Source organism: Rhinolophus sinicus, linkage group LG12 (genome assembly GCF_036562045.2).
Source record: "Rhinolophus sinicus isolate RSC01 linkage group LG12, ASM3656204v1, whole genome shotgun sequence".
Classification (NCBI taxonomy): domain Eukaryota; kingdom Metazoa; phylum Chordata; class Mammalia; order Chiroptera; family Rhinolophidae; genus Rhinolophus; species Rhinolophus sinicus.
The window spans coordinates 227,410-244,401 of record NC_133761.1 but is presented as its reverse complement, the minus strand read 5'-3'; the positions used below and the strand labels follow the sequence as shown (position 1 = coordinate 244,401).

The window sequence follows — 16,992 nt, the reverse complement described above, 5'->3', positions numbered from 1 at the left end:
AGACCAGCGAGAGGGCGGCTGCCTCCAGGGATTCCTGGGGCCGCCCAGACGCTGAGGTCCCACCCCGGCCCCGCAGCGGCCCTTGCGGTGGGGTCTCCTGGGGTCCTGCCTGTGCTGCCTCTCACCCCTCACACGTGTCACCTGCGCACACGTGCTACTCTTCCTGAGGAGCGCACTGCCCTCGAGGAGGTGAGGGTCGGTGACCATACACGCTGAGCACCTGGAGACGTGCACGTGGTCAGAGGAACCCCAATGAGGCTGCACTGCCACTGGGTATGGGGACTCAAACCGCGTGCTGCTGAGGAAGGAGCATGTTCTCCAACATGGACAGAGCAAGGTGCTGCTTCCTCGCACACACCACCTGCGCTCAGGAGAAACTGCGTCGGTTAAAACCACAGAGCCACCCTGCGCTGAGAGGTCAAGGCAGTGGGACCTGGCTCCGAGTGCTGTAACCCAGACTGCTCCTGCGGGGGATCTGGCGCACCCGGGCCCCAGACCTCTGAAGGCCTGCCCTGTCCCCCACCGCTTTGAGAACCCGACACCCGCCACGCCACGCCTGGCGGCTCTCAGTACCCAATACGTGGCACGCACAGCCCTGGGCACCAGCCCACTGCTGGCGTCCCAAAGGCCCCAGAGGAGGCTGGGAAAGAAGGAGTGCCAGATGGATGTCTTTATTTCCTATGGATGTTGAAACAGACCTGATGGGGTAAAACCCTCAGCCAGTAGATGGACAGCAAGGTCTGTTGGGATAGGAGGGATATGGAGGGCGGAGGGTCCTGGGTCCCAAGGAAAGAGGCCCAGGGCCACTGCCTGCCCAGCCCACAGGGTGGGGTCAAGGCAAAGACTGAGGAGCTGCAGGAAGTGGAAAGTTAGACCTCATGGCCCTCCTCTTCTACTCAAGAGTGTGAAGCTCTGTGGGACCCCCAGTAGGGTCTGAGGTGTGGGGGGCAGGATGGCGAGAGTGAAAGTGGAGGTGGGAGCAAGGCCGCGCAAGGAAACTGGCTGGCTCAACTGAACAGGCGAAGGGCAGAGGGCGCCTCCCCAGAGCTGCTGGAAAGATGTGACCAGCTCCCTCTGCAGCACTTCTCAGTCCTAGGGGCTGACTCCCATTCAGAGAAGACCCAACTTCTCTATGCCTCAGTTTCCCCACTGATCAGACAGGGATGTATAGATGAGGTGGTGCTGAGCAGGGGCTGGACAGGGAAGCCCATCCATAAGGAAACAGACAAAACACAGTTTGGAATTTTTTTAAAACTATAGTTACATACAGAAAATAGCCAAAGAGAACACAGACCACAAAAGTGACATGTAAGTCATTTCCAACAGCGGGACCCACTCTTTAAAAAGTTATTTTTATTATTTTTGTAAATGTGTCACTTTGAGTGAACTGAGGATGTAGTGCTCACAGGGGAGTGGGGATGAGAAGGGGACAGAGGAGGGGCCGGCTTGGTCTGTGCCCCCATGTCTCCCCCCACATCTGCAGAGGTTGCACTCCCCCCAGCTGCAGGTCAGGATGCCAATATGGCAGGGGTCCTGGAGATAGACCACTGGTGTCTCTTTATCAACATGGATGACATCCCCCGTAAATCAGTGGGCCCCAGTGAGATGCCCGCGAGGTTTGTGGTACCAGGCCCCGGCTGTGGCTGAGACATTATAAATTCCCAGGGTGCCCAGTGGCCCCAGGCTGTGACAGTCACAGGGTGGGGGCCGTGCTGGGACAGTGACACTGGGATGTTAGTCTTCTTGGGCACCCGACACACACCCTCGGCTGCAGGATGCTGTGGGCTGTGTAACCCCAGCACAAGGCGAATACTGGTGCCACAGAGCCCAGCCCCACCTGTCCGCCACCCTTACATGCAGGGCTGCAGCCACACACAGAAATCCAACATCTCCCACCCTGCCCCACCCCAGCAGAGCCAGCAGGGACTGCTGTCTGCTGACTCAGTCTCTCACAGATGCACCCAAACACAAGCGGGCAGGGCTACCCCGCCCCTGCCTGGGCTCCACTCACAACACCGTCATTTGGAAACCAGGAACACCCCAGAGATGCAATGACACGGTGCTCTCTCCTCCACGCAGACCTGAACTGCAACTACCTGAATGTCATCCTCTGTGCCCGCCCGGTGGGGGGCAGCCTGAGGGCAGTGGGGCTGGGAGTGCCCAAGTTGAGATTGCTGGGGGGGGGGGGCCTGGCTGGGGGTCTTCCTTTGTAGGGGGCAGAACACCAAGCACAGTGTTCCTCCTGGTCCTCTCGGTGGCCAGGACATCAGCCTTGCAGGAAGGGACCCTCCGGAGCCCCATGTCCTGGGATTGGAACAGGAAGCCAAATAAGCTTCTGAGTAACTTAGGGAACTGCCCTGGTGGGAGAACCGACTCCATTGTCTTAGCCCCCAACTCGAGGGCCAGGACAGGGGGGACCCCCCAGAGGCAGGCCAGGCCTGTGGTTGCACTCTTGCTGCTAGGGTTACACTGCCTGCTGAGCCCTGCTTGGCCTGGGCAATGGGGCCGGTCGGCAGGGGCTGCTCTGAGGCTTGGAAAGGGCCTGGCCAGGGGCAAAACGGTTCTTTGGTACTGAAGCAAAGAAAAGCTATCACAGAGGAGCCGTGTCTCCTCAGCAAAGGGGGGCAAGCTCTCCAGTAGCTCCGAGGGTCCCGGGGTCCTCCAGGCTCCTGCTCCCCCAGACCCACACACCGGGCACGCTCATTGTAGCCCTGGTGCCGGGGCCATGGGAGCAGTAGTCAAGGCTGAGAAGAGACCGACTCAGGCGAGTCTCTTCTCGCTGCCTAGGCGCTGACCTCCACAGGGTACCCACGGACACAAGGCCAGCAGCCTATCCCTGAGGGCAGCATGGGGGCAGCTGGCCCACTCGGACCTTCACCACTCAGGCAGTCTTGCTCACCGCCAATGGCCTCCAGAGTTTTCCTCACAGCCTAGGGACTCTGCACTTGAGGCTGAATACAGAAAATAGATTCTAACTGAACTTGCATAATTTACAGAGAAGACTGTAAAGAGTTTCATTTTTTTTCCCCTGGAAAGAGACAGAATTTCACCCTGCATTCCGAAAAGTCTGCTGAGCCCAGTGGCCAAGTCCTGCCCTGTGGAGCAGCTGGGGCAGGGGTGGTGGTGCTCAAGCTGCTGCAAGACCCGGCCCTGCCCACTCCCCAGAGGGGTGGCATCTCGGAGTGTCTCCTGGGCAGCACACGGAAGGGCAGTAACAGGGATGGGTGGGCTCTGACCCCAGGCCAAACCACAGCTCCAATCACAGCCACACCTTATCCTCGAACAAAACAGAAAGTAGGAAACAAGGGTGCCTTTTTAATTGCAATCAAATATGCCGTCTGAAGCCAGTGACCCCCCCCAGCCCGGCCCAGAAGCCGCGCGTGGCCCTGGGCAGACGGCGCAGCCCCACCGAGTGACGAGTGACAGGGGCCGGGCAGGTCCACTGCGCTGAGGCTCGCATGTCCCTGGGCTGTGGTAGCCCGGCCTCCGGTGCCCTGGGCAGGGGGCGGGCGGAGGGCAAGGCGCTGAGCGCTCACACCTTCGCACACACATGCACTTTCCCAGGATTTGCCGGCTCCCCGAGGCGCCCGGCGGCAGCGCGGTGCCCTCCTACTTCTGTATCTGGAACAGGAAGAGCCGCAGGTTGATGTTCTTGGCAGCCAGCAGCTTGTTGCACTCCACGGAGTCGGCGATGGGCAGCGGCACATAGTCCGTCTCGTTGCTGTCATTGGTGAAGACAAAGTGGTAGATGACGGGGCTGATCTTCACGTCGTCGTAGGGGCCCTTGAGCAGCAGGAAGGAGCACTCCAGTGGTGCCGTGACCTTGCTCTTGAGAAGCAGCTGGAAGGAGAGGGTGCGCTTGCAGGACAGGTTGGGGTTGCGCTCCGAGTCGTTCACGCGTGCCTTCAGGACCCACGTCTGGCTCAGCACCGTGAACCGTGGCGTCTCGTAGTACAGGCGTGTGATGAAGTCATCTGTACGGTACGGCCGGAACTGGACCTCTGTGGAGACAGACAGGCCGGAAGAGCCGGCAGTCAGTGTGGGCCAGGCCGATGGTGGCGCCTTCCAACCAGCCAGCCAGCCGAGGACTCAGGCTCGGCGGGGAGGAAGGCCACTTACCAGGACGGGGCGCCCTACTCGGCACAAGGCAGACTGAATACAACTACGGCAAGTGGAGGCGGCGCACACAAGCTTTGGGGAGGTGGCTACAAACAGCAGTGACAGCATCAGCTGTGGGGCATCCTGAGGCTGCGGCCCCCGCTGGCCTCCCCTGGCCCTCGCCCAGGTCCTCCCCAGGGGCGTGGGTAAGCAGACACACAGACAGGATGCAGTTCTGAGAACAAGTACACTTTATTGGTTCCCATACAGAGCTGCCAGAAAGCCGGCGGCAGGCTGGTGTGTGTGCCGGCCAGAGTCAGAGCGTGGCGTGTGGCCCCCTGCTGGGCTCTGCCCATGGCCTGCAGGGCCATCGTCAGTCAGTGGGTGACTGCCATCACACAGTCCTCTCAGCACAGCCCGTGCACATGGCTCGCTTGTCCCTCCACGGAGGCAGCCAGTCCTTCCTGCATGGATGGGGCTCCCTGCCCCGACACCGCCCAAGTCACGACGCCTTGGCCAGCCCGGACCCGTGAGGCCTGGCCTGGCCTGTCTGTGCCACGGCACCCACAAGGCAGACTCAGGCTGCGACTAACCAGGGGCCGTGGCCTTGTGGCGGAGGCTCTGGGCCCTCAGCCTCTCGGGCCTGTGCAGGCCCACGCCGAGCCAGGTCCCGTCCAGGCAGCGTGCTGTGACTGGCTGCCAGGGCCTGCCATGGATGCTCTGGGCCGGCCACCTGGCGTGGGGGGCAGCAGAGGGCCAGTGTCCCTGAGTGGCCCCAGTATCAGCAGGCGCGTGCTTCTTGATGTTCGCATCTGGACCAGGCTCTGGCCTGGCTCCTGGTCCCCAGCATGTCCAAAGGCAGTGGCAGTGGCCAAGAGAGCCCATGAGATCCAGTGGGCCTGAGTGTGGTCCAGCCTGCCTGTCCCTGGGCGTCCACTCCCAGCTCTGCCTTTTGAGCTGCACATACTCAGTTTATTCTGGAGCCCTGCTCTGAGCCTCTTCTTGCTGGCCTCACAAGGCCTATGGCCACTGCAGTGACCGTCTACAGGCAGGACCCAACGTGACAAGTGTTCTTCTTGCCCTGGCTCTGCAGGGCAGGCCCCCAGCTCCCGGCCCCCCAAGACACACGCACTTTCTGGTTAGACCCTGGAATGTCCCAAGGCCGAGCAGCCCCACCTTGCTGAGATAGCAGGGCTGGGGTGGGGAGGACGGGTGGGAGGGGCCTCTGGGAGAGCCATGCAGGTGTCATCGGGGTCCTGCCCCGGCCCCCACACAGCTCAGCCTCTGGTCCATCTGCTCCCCCAAGATGCCCCTCCATTCACCAGGAGCTTGTCCAGAGCCCAGCCATCTGGCACAGCCCGTGCCCACTGCCCAGAGACGGCTGCTCCGCAGACTCCCCGCCGCCAGCCCCTAGCCTGCGTGGTGTGCAGTGGGCGGCGAGGCAGCTCACCTGTGTAGCCAATCTTCTCAAAGCTGAGCAGGCTGAAGATGCTGTTGTACAGCTGCATCTCCTTGCGGTGGCTCTGGTCCATCTCGCCCAGGATCTCCATCAGCTCGTTGCCCGTCTTGGTTGGGTGGGCACACGCGGCCTCGTGCACTGTCAGCTCGTGGAAGGGGCCGTGCCACGGGCAGCCGATGCGTTTGTACTTGCACTGGGTCACCCTGGGGAGGAGGACAGCACCGCAGTCACATCGTGCACCCCGTGGGCCTCCGCTCAGCCCTGGTCATGCACGAGCCACTCCCCGAGGGGGCACACTCAGTGTGTGCTGGCCCCAGGAAGAAGCCAGTGTGTGTGTGTGTGTGAGGGATGGAGAGAAGGCGCTGTGCAAGCTGTGGATACACCAGCCACCTACATCCACTGCTGTGGGCTGTCTCCTGCTGGACAGTAGCAGCTACCAATCCCCACTTGGTCCTGCACAGCCTAATGCCCCGCCCTGCCCCACGTGCTGGCCTGGCATCTCCTGCAGGTGGCAGTGTCGAGCAGCAGGGACTGGGCGCGGAGCCAATGCAGCCTCACACGGAGCCCAGAGCTAGGAGTGGTGCTGGCCAGGGGATGCTAAGGACAGCCTCTAAGAGGCCCCCCCACAGCCAACGAGAGCCAGGGTGATGTGCAGACAGCCACTGGGTGCAGATCCAAGCCCCCACCCTGTGTGGGGCCCCACGCCCACCGCATTGCAGCTCCTGGACCCTGAGGAGCTCCACGCCGGCCCAGGCCAGCAAGGCGTCAATGGGCTGCGTGTGCAGGACCCAAGGCCCGGCAATCAGGCCCAGCCAGGGTCCTGTATGCTGGGGCCTTGCCCGCAGCAGGTGGCTCCCGGCCCCAACGCTCACCTGTCTTGGCACTCCTCTTTCTGGTGCCTCTCCAGCAGGGAGCGGGGGAACTGGCGCAGGCAGAAGCCGCACTCGGAGGGCAGCTCGCTCACGGCCTTCTCCACAGCCAGGTTGCGGCAGCAGAGGCTCTTGCTGATCTCACAGCGACAATTGGGGCACGTGGCCTGCTCCTCCTTCAGCCGGGCATCTGCTAGTAGGTGGATAAAACAGCCAGCGCACATCAAGTGACCGTTAGTGCACTGCGAAGAAGCAGAGGGAGACGGAGCTCACAGACCTGCGGGACGTGCACGCCCGCACCGCCCGCCAGCTCCAGCCAGGGCAGGGCCAGGCGTCCTGAGGGCGAGAGGCGCAGGCGTGCTGGCGCTCAGCACACACAGGCGGCTGCTCAGGAGGGACGGGCAGGCCTCTGCCTGTGGCACAGTTGACAGCTAGCCGTGCTCCTGAGGAGAGGCGGGTGTCTCTGGGTGGCCCTCGTTGGATCGCAAGTTATGGTTCTTCATTGTGGCTTGGAGCCTGGCTTTTTCCTATCCCTGGGGTCAGGGACTATCCTCAGTCCCCTACAGGCTCTGATTTCGGGGTGGCCGAGCGCAGCAGTGGCACGTAGCCGGCAGCTGCTGGGGCACAGCAGATGCTGCTCCCGGTGCCGAGGCAAGTGTGCCCTGTCCCCGGCCTTCAGAAGGGGCATTCATGCTGGGGGCTGGGGACCTGGCTCAGATCGACCTGCAGCCTGGCCCCTCCCCTCTGGACCTCCCTGACCAGCACAAACGAGAAGGCAGGTGCCACTCACCCAGTGATAGTGGTTACCCACAGGGGCCTTCCCCAGACCTGGTGGCACAGAGCTGTGGCAGGTGGGGAGGCCGAGCTGGCCTGGGACAAAGGCACGTGGGCGGTGCATGCCTGGGGGAAGGGTCAGGTGGGCAGCAGGTGGAAGGCGTCGCTGAGTTGGGTCAGTAAGAGCCAGGCCCCCTCCCTTTCTGAACCTGAAGCTCTGAGGCCTACAGGCTGCTGTCAGCAACCTGCCCCTCCTGCTGGGGGTTCCTGCAAGTGTTGACGGCGGGCTGCCAGCTCAGCTCCCATCTTGGGTCTCTCACTGGTTCCACACATACCTGCTGAGCACCCACTTAGTGCTGTCGAGAGGGGCACCCAGTGGACTGTGGGCCCGGTCCCCCCAGAGGCTGTGTGGGGGAAGAGAGACCCACACAGGAGCCAAGATGTACAAGAACGAAGCGAGCTGAGTGGCCTCGTGGGACAAACAGCCCCCTCAGGCCCAGCCCCGGAACAAGTGCAGTGGTCTCAGGGCCCTGGGAATGCTGAGGGAAGTGTGGGGACTGCCAAGGCCTAGCTGGATGTCCATTTGGAGACTCTCCCACGGCTGGCTAAGGGAGAATGCGCAGGCGGCAGCTGGCCTGGGTGCTCCGGCCGTGGCACGCCTCCAGGAAGCCACCGGGCCACAGGCGCTGCGGGAGGCTGAGTGAGCTCTTAGCACATGGTCCAGGCACTGCAGGGGTCTAGTGTAATGAGACCCAGTGCTGAGGACTGACAGTGGGATGGGGGCTGGGGACAAAGTCCTCATTCACAGGATCCATGTCCACACGTGCACCACAGACATGTGCACTCAAGCCTCACGTCCCAAGTCAGGTCAAAAATTAAGATGTGTAGAATGAGGGAGGGGAGCTGGCTGGGCTCAGGCCTGGAGGAACAGGGTCTGGCAGGGGCCGGCGAGCACCAGCTCCGGACACACGCTGGTCCGGAAGTGGTCAGGGTGAGCTGAGGTCTGCCCACAGGAGGAGCAGGGTGGAAAAGCAGGGTGTTCTGACCAAACCCCCAGGGGTCAGTGGAGGAAACAGAGAAGCGGTGAGTTGGGGAGATGGGCGTGGGGGCTCATGGGAGGTGCAGACCCAGGGCCCAGATCACACCTCTTTTCATAGCCCTCACCCCCCAAGGGCCTGAGCTGACAGCCGTGGCCTCAGGAGGGTTGTTATAGCTTCCAGAAAGAGGGGGGGCAAGCAGCAGCATACTCCAACCAGACCACCTCTCAATGGGAGGAGCCGAAGGCCAAGCCCCATGGCACCACGCTCGGTGAGGTCTGGCAGGACAGCAATGCTGAGGCCCCCGCCACTGTGTGGCCAGTTCTAGCTGTCTCCTGGTGAGAAGTTGTCCGGGCAGGGCTACCGCCTGAGCAGAATGGACAGCACTCTCCTGGGCCCCACCCACGTGGTCTCTCTCTGTCTCTGGGTGGCCTAACCAGGGTGGAGTCCTGAGGCCTCCTGAGGGACCCCCAAGGCTCCCAAGTGTGTGACTGCTTACCTCCCAGCACTGCCCTGAAAACCCATGGATCTGACCTGCATAACCTTCCCGTCAGGCCTCTCCTTAGATCCTGGGTGGAGGGGGAGCTATAGGAACCCCTCTAGGCCAGCCCCCACCCCTTCCTCCCGGAGCCTCCAGACCCAGTAAGGCTCACTCGAGTGACTGCCACTCACTGTTCCTTCACCCTGATAGCTCAGCTCTGAGTCAGAACGTGGTAATACAGCAGAAGCTCTGAGTGCCGCTGGCCCAGCCAAGGACAAGCTCACACCCACACGTAGCCAGCCCTCAGCAGCTATACAAGGGACGCTGTCCGCTGGACATCAGGTGGCTGGCCCAGGCCCAGCCACCACCCAGCACAGGGGGTCTGTCCAGAGCAGGGCAGTCACCATGCTCCAGGCCCCTCCTCCCATCCAGGCCTCCATAAGCCTCCCAAGCAAGACCCCAATTCTAAACACAGGCCAGGCCACAGGGTCACACAGACTCTGCACCTGCCCCAGAGGACTCTGCATAGCACTGGCCACACACCACACCTCTGACAGACAGTACCAGTCAGGGAAGGCTATGCCCCTAGATCCTGGGCACCCCAAGCAGTAGCTCCTCCAGCACTCGGGAAGGGTACCTTCCTACCACCTGCCAGGAAGACCCTGGTGGTGAGGACATTTCTCAGCAGCCCCTCCCTCTGCCTGGCCACAGGCAGCTCATGGGCACCCGGGCTGTGCAGGCTGGGGCCTCCATCTGGGCCAGCTTCTCCCCGGGCTAAAGCGGAGCTGAATGGACCATGTGGACTCACGAGGAGGAACCATGACCCCTGGGCCTTAGGCTAGAAGCAGGTCTTAGAAAACGCCCCCCACTGCCAACTTCCGGGAACCACACTCATGGTCAATAAGCTCTTAGGCCCTCTTTCAAGCCTGGAGTGCATGGTCCCCTCAAATCCTGGGCCCAACCATACTTACTATACTTCTCCTCTAGAGAAGGTTCGACCCAGGCCCAGACCCAGGCCCACGTGAGCAGCCCTCCCTCAGAAGCACAGCTGGAAGACCCCTCACCCCACGCGCTCCACCCAGGGTCTCCTCTTTAACCAAGGAGCCTGGGAGGGACCACATAGCATCCCAGGTACACAGGTGTTTCGGTTGGAAGTCCTGGGCCAGTGGCTCCTGATGTTACGCCACCCTGAGAGCCAAGATTTGGGTGGGAGCCTGTCAATCCCGCAGCCAGGCACTTCCTCAGAACCTTAGCGCTGCCTGGAGCACCAGATAACTTAGGTGAGAAACAAACAGCACAAAACACACGACTCATCTAGCCAAGGCCAGAAACCCTCGCTTTGCCCTGGTTTGGGACAGCAAAGCAGGTGTATTTTCAAAGCTCTTTCCGCCTTTCTCACCTCAAAGTATGAGCCGGAGCAGCCGGGGAGCTGGGGAAGAGGATCCCGGGCCATGGGGAGGGTGGACCCACTAGCCCTCACACGTCACTGCACCAGCGAGCAGTTGCTGAGAGGGTGGGTGCACCTAGAGGCTCCCCGAGGCCTGCGTCCACACTGGCTGCAGCCTGGGCAGACATGGAGCCACCTCTCCTTCCTGGCTTTTTACCAGTGTGACCACCAATCAGGTAACCAGTCCCCTTGGGCCAGAGGCTGAGCAGAGTCCTGGGGCAGACAGGCAGTACGCGCCCTTCCCACAGCACAGTGGCCAGTGCCTATCAGCCTGTAGCGGAGTGAGGTCAGCCACAGCATAGGGGCGCTGCCTCTGCAGGGCTACAAGGACGAGCCGGACAGGACAGCCAGGTGGAAGGAGCACAGGGCTGAGGCCAGGAGCGGCAGGCCCAGGGGCCAGGACCGCTGGGACCACATCCCAGAGGCTCCTTCCCCCTGATGGGTCACAGGGAGCTTTAGTGGCTGAGAACCAGGAGGAGTGGGAGAGCTGTGCGGCCCCTCCCTCCACACGCCAGTCCTCGGCTCAGGGCCTCAGCTGATGCCAGCAGGGTTAGGACCAGATGGAGGGCACACTGGGCTTCGTGTGAAGGGCAGGGGGCAGCCGGAAGGGAAGGCAGAATAAGGCCATGGCTGCAGCGCTCCAGGCACACTGAGGCTATTTGCCCCAGGGAAGGCACTGTCTTAGCAGAGGAGCTGGGTGACACTGCAGTGACTGCAGGGCTGTGTCGAGAGCAGATGCCAGTGAACTACCGGTTGCCCACTCCTGAGGGTCCCTGCTGCTCCTGCAACCCTCCTGCCTCTACCTGACTACCCCCCTGGGACTCCAAGAGGTGGCTGCATACCTTGCCAGGCTAGTCACTGCGGCCACACCTAACACCCACACGGCGAACATCAAAGCCAGCATCCACTGTACCTGCTTGGGCCCTGACCTTGCCTAATGCAGGCTGTGATGACAGCCAGTTGCATGGGTGCTGTGGTCTGACACTGGCCTGAGTTTCCCAACCCAGGCATGTGGCATGATGCGCCAGGGACTCCGAATCCAGCACAGGACAAGCCCACCGATCGGCACACACCCGCTCGAGGTGAGCCCTCGCCACCAGCAAGGCTTCCCCGGTGAAACGGAGGTGGGTCTGGTGGCCAGTGACCGTGCACCCAGCCAACTCCAGGCCCAAGGCATTGTAGCCACAGCCCCAGTGCCAGGCACAGCATGCCGGGATCAGCACGACCACCAGCTCTTCCCCTCAGCTCAGAGCTGGCGGCGCCATCTGCGTGGCCCTCCAAGGCACGGTGTGGCTGCCGTCCGCCTCCCGCCACGCTCCTGATGGGGTCGGGCCAGTGTTGCCTGTAGGAACAGACAGCAGAACATCCCTCGTGCCTGAGACTAGCCCACCAGAGATGGCCAGGCAACATGGCTCACCAAGGAAGGCTGGCAGAAGTGGAGGGCCTGAGTCCAGGTCCACAGGGGATACCCAGCAACGGCCTCAACCAGGGACATACAGGAGGCTGTGTGCCCACCATCTGCGGGCAGCATGTGGAAGCCATGCTGTCTGTGGCCAGATCCTCCTTGGAGCAAATGCAGCCCTACTGCCCACCAGGCAGGCAATGGCCCGTCCCAACTCCAGCCCTCAATGTCCCCATGCAGGGTCACTGTGGAGGTGAAGCGGGATGCTGCATGCAGCAGCAAGCCACCAAGAAGCCTCCCTCCGCCCCCAGCCCCAGCTCAGCACTGCTGGACACCCACCCCATGGCAGCTCTTCCAGCAACCAAAGTGAGTTGTGACCCACACCAGGGTTTGTCAAGCCTTCCAGAGAACATCAGGCCCTCCTACTGACCGTATGTCCGGAGTTTCCTCCGGGCCTCGACATGGGAAAAGAACCATTCTGGACCAAGGCCCAGGGGTCACTGGGAAGAACTGCGGTGGGGCGGGGGTCCAGCGCCATTCCTGCCGCTCAGTGTCAGTGGGCTCTCCCTGCTTTGCAGCTTATTCCCCGGGAAGATACTGAGCAGAACCCACTGGGCCACGGGAGGGCCATGTCAGGGCTGCCCCAGCACCTTCACTCTCCATCACAGCTGCTCAGCTGCCTGCTTCTGGCCTGCCCAGGACAGAGCTCAGCTCCCAGCGCAGTGTGGGCCGGTTTGAACCAGCCAGGCTCAGAGGCCGGTTACCAGCAGCTCCGGCCAGAAGCAGAGCTGCAGCTCTTGGTGCTAAGTGGACCAGGAGCCAGTACCATGTGGCCTATCATCACACCAGGCCCCCTCACTGGAGGGGGATGAGGAGACCCCTGAATTCCCCTGGGCCTGCTCACCATTGGTTAGGCTTCCTGGGCTCTCTCTTAAGGCCCCCAAAGAAGGAAGAGTTCTCCCACCTGGGAGGATCACAAGGTCCTGAGCAAGGAAAAGGGGGCCAGAGAGAGGACACGTCCTGAGAAGCATCCCTAAGGCTGAGGAGGTATGAGAAGTGTTCCACCAACTGGTTCCGGGCAGAAGGCCTGTGGTCAGGACCTTCCCAAAGCCCAGGTGGTTGGGCTGAGAGCCAGTGCCCTCTCCCCGAAGAAGTCAACTCCCTTCCCTACCAATGCCTTTTCTTTCCTGACTCTATTACCCAGGCACACTGGGGGTCTCCCAAGAAACCTCACAGCACAGCAGAAGGACCTGAACACTCAGGGGTTGGGGAAATAGCAACCTAGATGAGCCCCCATAGGGTTACTACAAAAACAGCCCTCTCACCCATGGCCCCTAGTTTGAGTAGAAGCGGGGGGACAAGGCCCCATCAGCCATGTCTAGCTCCTTTAAGTGCAAAGAAAAGTGACAAGGAACCTGCTTCATTCCTCGAAGGGACTTTGAGGAGACAGGGTACAGAGGTAGGGGTGTTGAAATTGAAACAGGCAGACAAAAGAGAAGGCAGGACTCTGGAGCCAAAGAGTGGTCCCTGTTGCCACGTGGTGCATGAGTCAGACCCACTTGGGCCAGGTACCCTCTAACAGCTTGGACCTGGTTAAGGACTCTGAGACCAGCCACCGTGCTGGATCCTTAGATGGGAGGTGGCTGAGCAGACCTCCTGGAGCTAACAGCCTAGAAAGCCGGGCCTGGTGTGGGTGAGGCAGGATGGGGTGGGAGCTCGGTCTGGGGCACAGCACGTCCAGAAGGCAGAGGGCCAGGTTGGGGATAGAGAAGGGACCAGACTATGGGGCTTGATGCAGGTGCTTCACCCAGACCAGGGATGAGGGGAAGGGACAGGGGAGGGAAGACAGGCACCCCTTTCCTTCTCCATGTTCTTCCAGAAAGAAAGGGACAAGACTAAGGGGATTCTTCCTCTCAGGATGGCGGAGGGGTACAGAAGGAGGCTGAGGACAGGTTTGGGGGAGGGGCTGGCTGCTACAAGAACAGAGGCGATCTGGAGCGAACAGGAGAGCCAGGGATCCCTGAGCCTAGGCAGCTGGGCAATGAGAAGAGCAGGCTCTGAAGCGGGGGCGTGGGCACATGTCACCAGCTTTCTCTGGGGTCAGCTTGACAGGGTGGGCTGCAGGGGAGTGCTGAGGGGACAGCAGGGGGAGGTGAAAAGAGAAGCAGCATCTAAGTGGGAGACAGATTAGCAGCGCGAAATAAGGGGAGTCAGATCAAGAAAGCAGAGGGTGAGAGAACGGGGAGGTTTCCACCAGGCGCCGGGGTCCTGACCGCGGGGCTCGGGCTCGGGCCTGGCCTCAGAGGAGACGCGGTGCCCGGGGGCCGTCGGGGTCGGGCCGGCGGCCCTACCTGGTACACGGAGGCCTTGGGCAGGTCCAGGCAGACGGTGCAGCACAGCACCGAGTAGAGCCGCTCCTCCAGCTTCCCGCTGCCCGCCGCCGCCTCGGCCGCCTCGGCCGCCCGGAGCCGCTTCTTGGGCGGCGCGTCAGGGTCGCCGGCCGCCTCCTGCAGCTGCCGGGCGCCGGCCAGGCCCGCCTCGTCCGGGATCCCGGGCCCTGCCGCCTCGCCCAGCGCCGCCGCTGACCCCGCGGCCGCCCCGGCCCCGGCCGGCACCGCGCCGGTGGGCCCTGTGGCCGGGCCGCCCCCGCCGGCCTCTTCTGCGCCGGACATCCCGGCCAGCCGGCCCGACGGGCGGGTGCGGGCGCGCTCCCGCGGCTGGAGGTTAAGGGCGCCGCGCGCTCCCGCAGCCCTCTCGCCGCCGCCGCGACCCCGCAGCCCCGCTCCCTGTGCCGCGGCTTCAGTGGGTCCGGCCCGCGCGTCGCCCTGCAGCTGCCGCGGACCCCGACCCCGGCGCGGCCGCCATCTTTGTTTTCGCTGCGCTGCCCACCCCCCGCCACCGCCCCCTGGTTCTCCCAGTCACGTGACACGGCTGGGACCAATGGGAGCTCCGCTCGAAGCTAGACGGCGCGGCGGCCAGAACCAATGGGAGCATGAGGCCCCGCCCCTGCAGAAAGTGGGTAGGCAGGGGGCGGGGCCCAGGGCGGCCCACGGAGGACGCACTTTGAGCGCCGGGACCCAGCGCCGCGTTTTCGGCCGGTCCTGGGCGCGGTCCAATGGGGCTGGAGGGCAGCCCTGTACCCTCACGTCGGGGTGTGTCCGTGCCTTTGGCCCCCAACACTCGAGCTTGCGTGTGCGGGGCTCTGGCTTGGCTCACCGGAGCGAGAAACCCCACTGGCCACCCTTCTCCTGTGCGGCACCAAATGTGCTTTCACAGGACGCAAGCGCAGGGACTCCGGACCCGGAATCTAACCCATGCTCTGCCCAATCCCGTTTCCTAATCCTGGGGTAGGGAGCTGAAGAGGGATCCACTGAGGAAAGTGAGGGTCTTAAGAGATCAGGACTTGCCTTGCACAGGCCAGGGGGCAAACAGGGAGGTTGAGTCAACCTTGGGAGGGGATGTCCCTTTCTGGGAACAGCTGTGGGACAGCTTTCCTCTATCCTGACCCCAGCTGGCAGCCTGTGAAGGTCACTGCCCCAGAGGGCCACCTGCCAGGCCCTGCAGGGGTGTTCAGAACTCCACCATGTCCCAGGAGAGCAAGGGCCCAGGACGGGGGCCAGCAGGAAGCCAGGCTAGGTGAGGCACCAGGGTGTTTCCAGGGCATCTCCTTCGTTGGTTCAAAGAAACCAGTGGCCGACCTGAGAGCCTTAGGAAGCTCAATCCCTCTCAAGAATAGGTACATTCCATATTCCCGCTGAATCCCTAAGATTTATTAGAGACCAAGCCTCTTTCTGGATCCACAACCATGGCCTACCCAGAATCAGGCCCCAAAACCTGCCTGAATCAGGCCCCAAAACCCCCTTCATTCTGGTCTAGGCAGGTCTCCACACTCTGCAAGAGGAGAGGCAGTGCCCAGACTCTGCTCCTGACCAGTCATCCTGAAGCAGACACACTTGGGAAGGAGGCCCCAGGAGAAGGCCCGTGGAAGGGGAGGTGGTGGCCAGGGCAGAGGCCCTGCTTGCTATCTCCAACAATCACTCCCACTGCAGGCGCTGTGAGTGCAAGGCCCGATGGTAGGCCCAACTGCCTGCAGCCAGGACCCAGCGACAGATGTCCTCCTTCGGCAGCAGCAGCAGTCTGTCCTCCTCCAACCGGCTCAGGAGCCCTGCAGCACCCAGCATCATGCCCCCCCACATTCCATAAGTGTTGGTCGTGAAAACAGCCACAATGAGGATGGTCACTGCCACCACCAGCACCACAGCCTGAGCAGCCACAGCACGGCCCTCAGCGCCAAGGTGGCCACCAGCCACTGCCAGAACCATGCCTCCTCCCAGGAGCAGGTTGGCAGAGGAGCGGTCCCCATTCACCCAGTGGAAATCGAAGGCCAGAAGGGGCAGGCCAATGACGGTGGCCACCCAGGCTCCAGCAAGACAGTCTTCATCTGTGTCCAGCCCTGGGGCCAGCACGGTGGCAGCAGCCAAGGCCTGGAGCAGAAAGCCAGCAGCAGCCCCTCGACTTGCCTGTCAAAACAGGGAGGGGAGAAAATGTGGGAAAAAGAGACCAGGACCTTCCTTTAAACAAGATATGGTCTAGGAGGTCTCATGGAAGCCTGGCCCCAGACTCACCTCACACAACCTAGCTAGGTCCTTGAGGTTTGGGGATGGGATACGCCCCTGCCCAGCCCTTGTGTACTCACTTGGAAAGTCTTCACGGCTGCATGCAGAGACACCATTCCCAGTGCCATGTGGGACAGGGCCATGCTCCACTCAGTCCATAGCTTGGGTGCCATGGCACTCAGGTGGTAGTTTCAGGAGACAAGAAGGGGCCCTTCAATTTTGCAAAATAAGAAAGAGCGCAGAAGCTTGACCTGGAGCCCTAAGGTCCGCTCTCCAGGGCTCCCAGTTTCCAGAGACCATTTCTAAATATTAGGGTAGACTCATCCGAAACTTTCCGGAGCTCTGAGGCCACTGGACACACTGTGGAGAAGAAAAACCCAATTTGGCCGAGAAAAGAGAGCGATGGGGGGCCTGGGCTGGGTGGACGTGAGCCTTAGGGCCTTGGAACCCAGGTGGGGGCGCCGAGCATGGGGGAAAGGGATGTGGGGCGCGCGTAGGCCCACTCGGCCTGGTCCCTGTGTTCGGGGAGGCGTCGTCTTCGGAAACTGGCCCAGAGGGAGCGACGGCACAGGACCTCAGGGACAGCCCAACTGCGCGGCCCCAAAAGAGCGGCGAGTAGAACGCCGAAGCATGGCTATCGCACGGCCAGCTCACCCGCGGCCACCCCTTTTACCGCTCCCAGCTTCTGTCGTTCCGACACGAACCAACGAGAAGAGGGGAAGCTAGAGCGTCCAGGGGCGGGGCCTGGCCAAAGGGGGCATTCTAGGAGAGCGAGGTGACGCCGAGAGGAGGGCGGGGATTGGGAGGAG

The 16,992-nt window shown here is 62.2% G+C and overlaps 1 protein-coding gene across 3 annotated transcripts; it reads right to left on the bottom strand.

Annotated features, from left to right (window-relative positions):
* Positions 1-3,295: 3,295 nt before the first annotated feature.
* Positions 3,296-16,985, bottom strand: LOC109437742 (zinc finger TRAF-type-containing protein 1). Of its 3 annotated transcripts, none has more exons than XM_074316643.1 (4): positions 16,264-16,933; positions 6,430-6,668; positions 5,549-5,760; positions 3,296-4,001 (listed from the first exon to the last, which is right to left on the bottom strand). In XM_074316643.1, the coding sequence occupies exons 1-4, from the start codon at positions 16,354-16,356 to the stop codon at positions 3,610-3,612; spliced, it is 936 nt and encodes a 311-aa protein (XP_074172744.1). In that variant the 5' UTR covers positions 16,357-16,933; the 3' UTR covers positions 3,296-3,609. The 3 variants fall into 3 exon arrangements, with proteins under 3 accessions (XP_074172744.1, XP_074172743.1, XP_019572730.1); XM_074316642.1 differs by lacking the exon at positions 16,264-16,933 and adding an exon at positions 13,919-14,458; XM_019717171.2 differs by lacking the exons at positions 3,296-4,001; positions 5,549-5,760; positions 6,430-6,668 and adding an exon at positions 15,316-16,087 and having other exon boundaries at positions 16,264-16,543; positions 16,838-16,985.
* Positions 16,986-16,992: the final 7 nt, after the last annotated feature.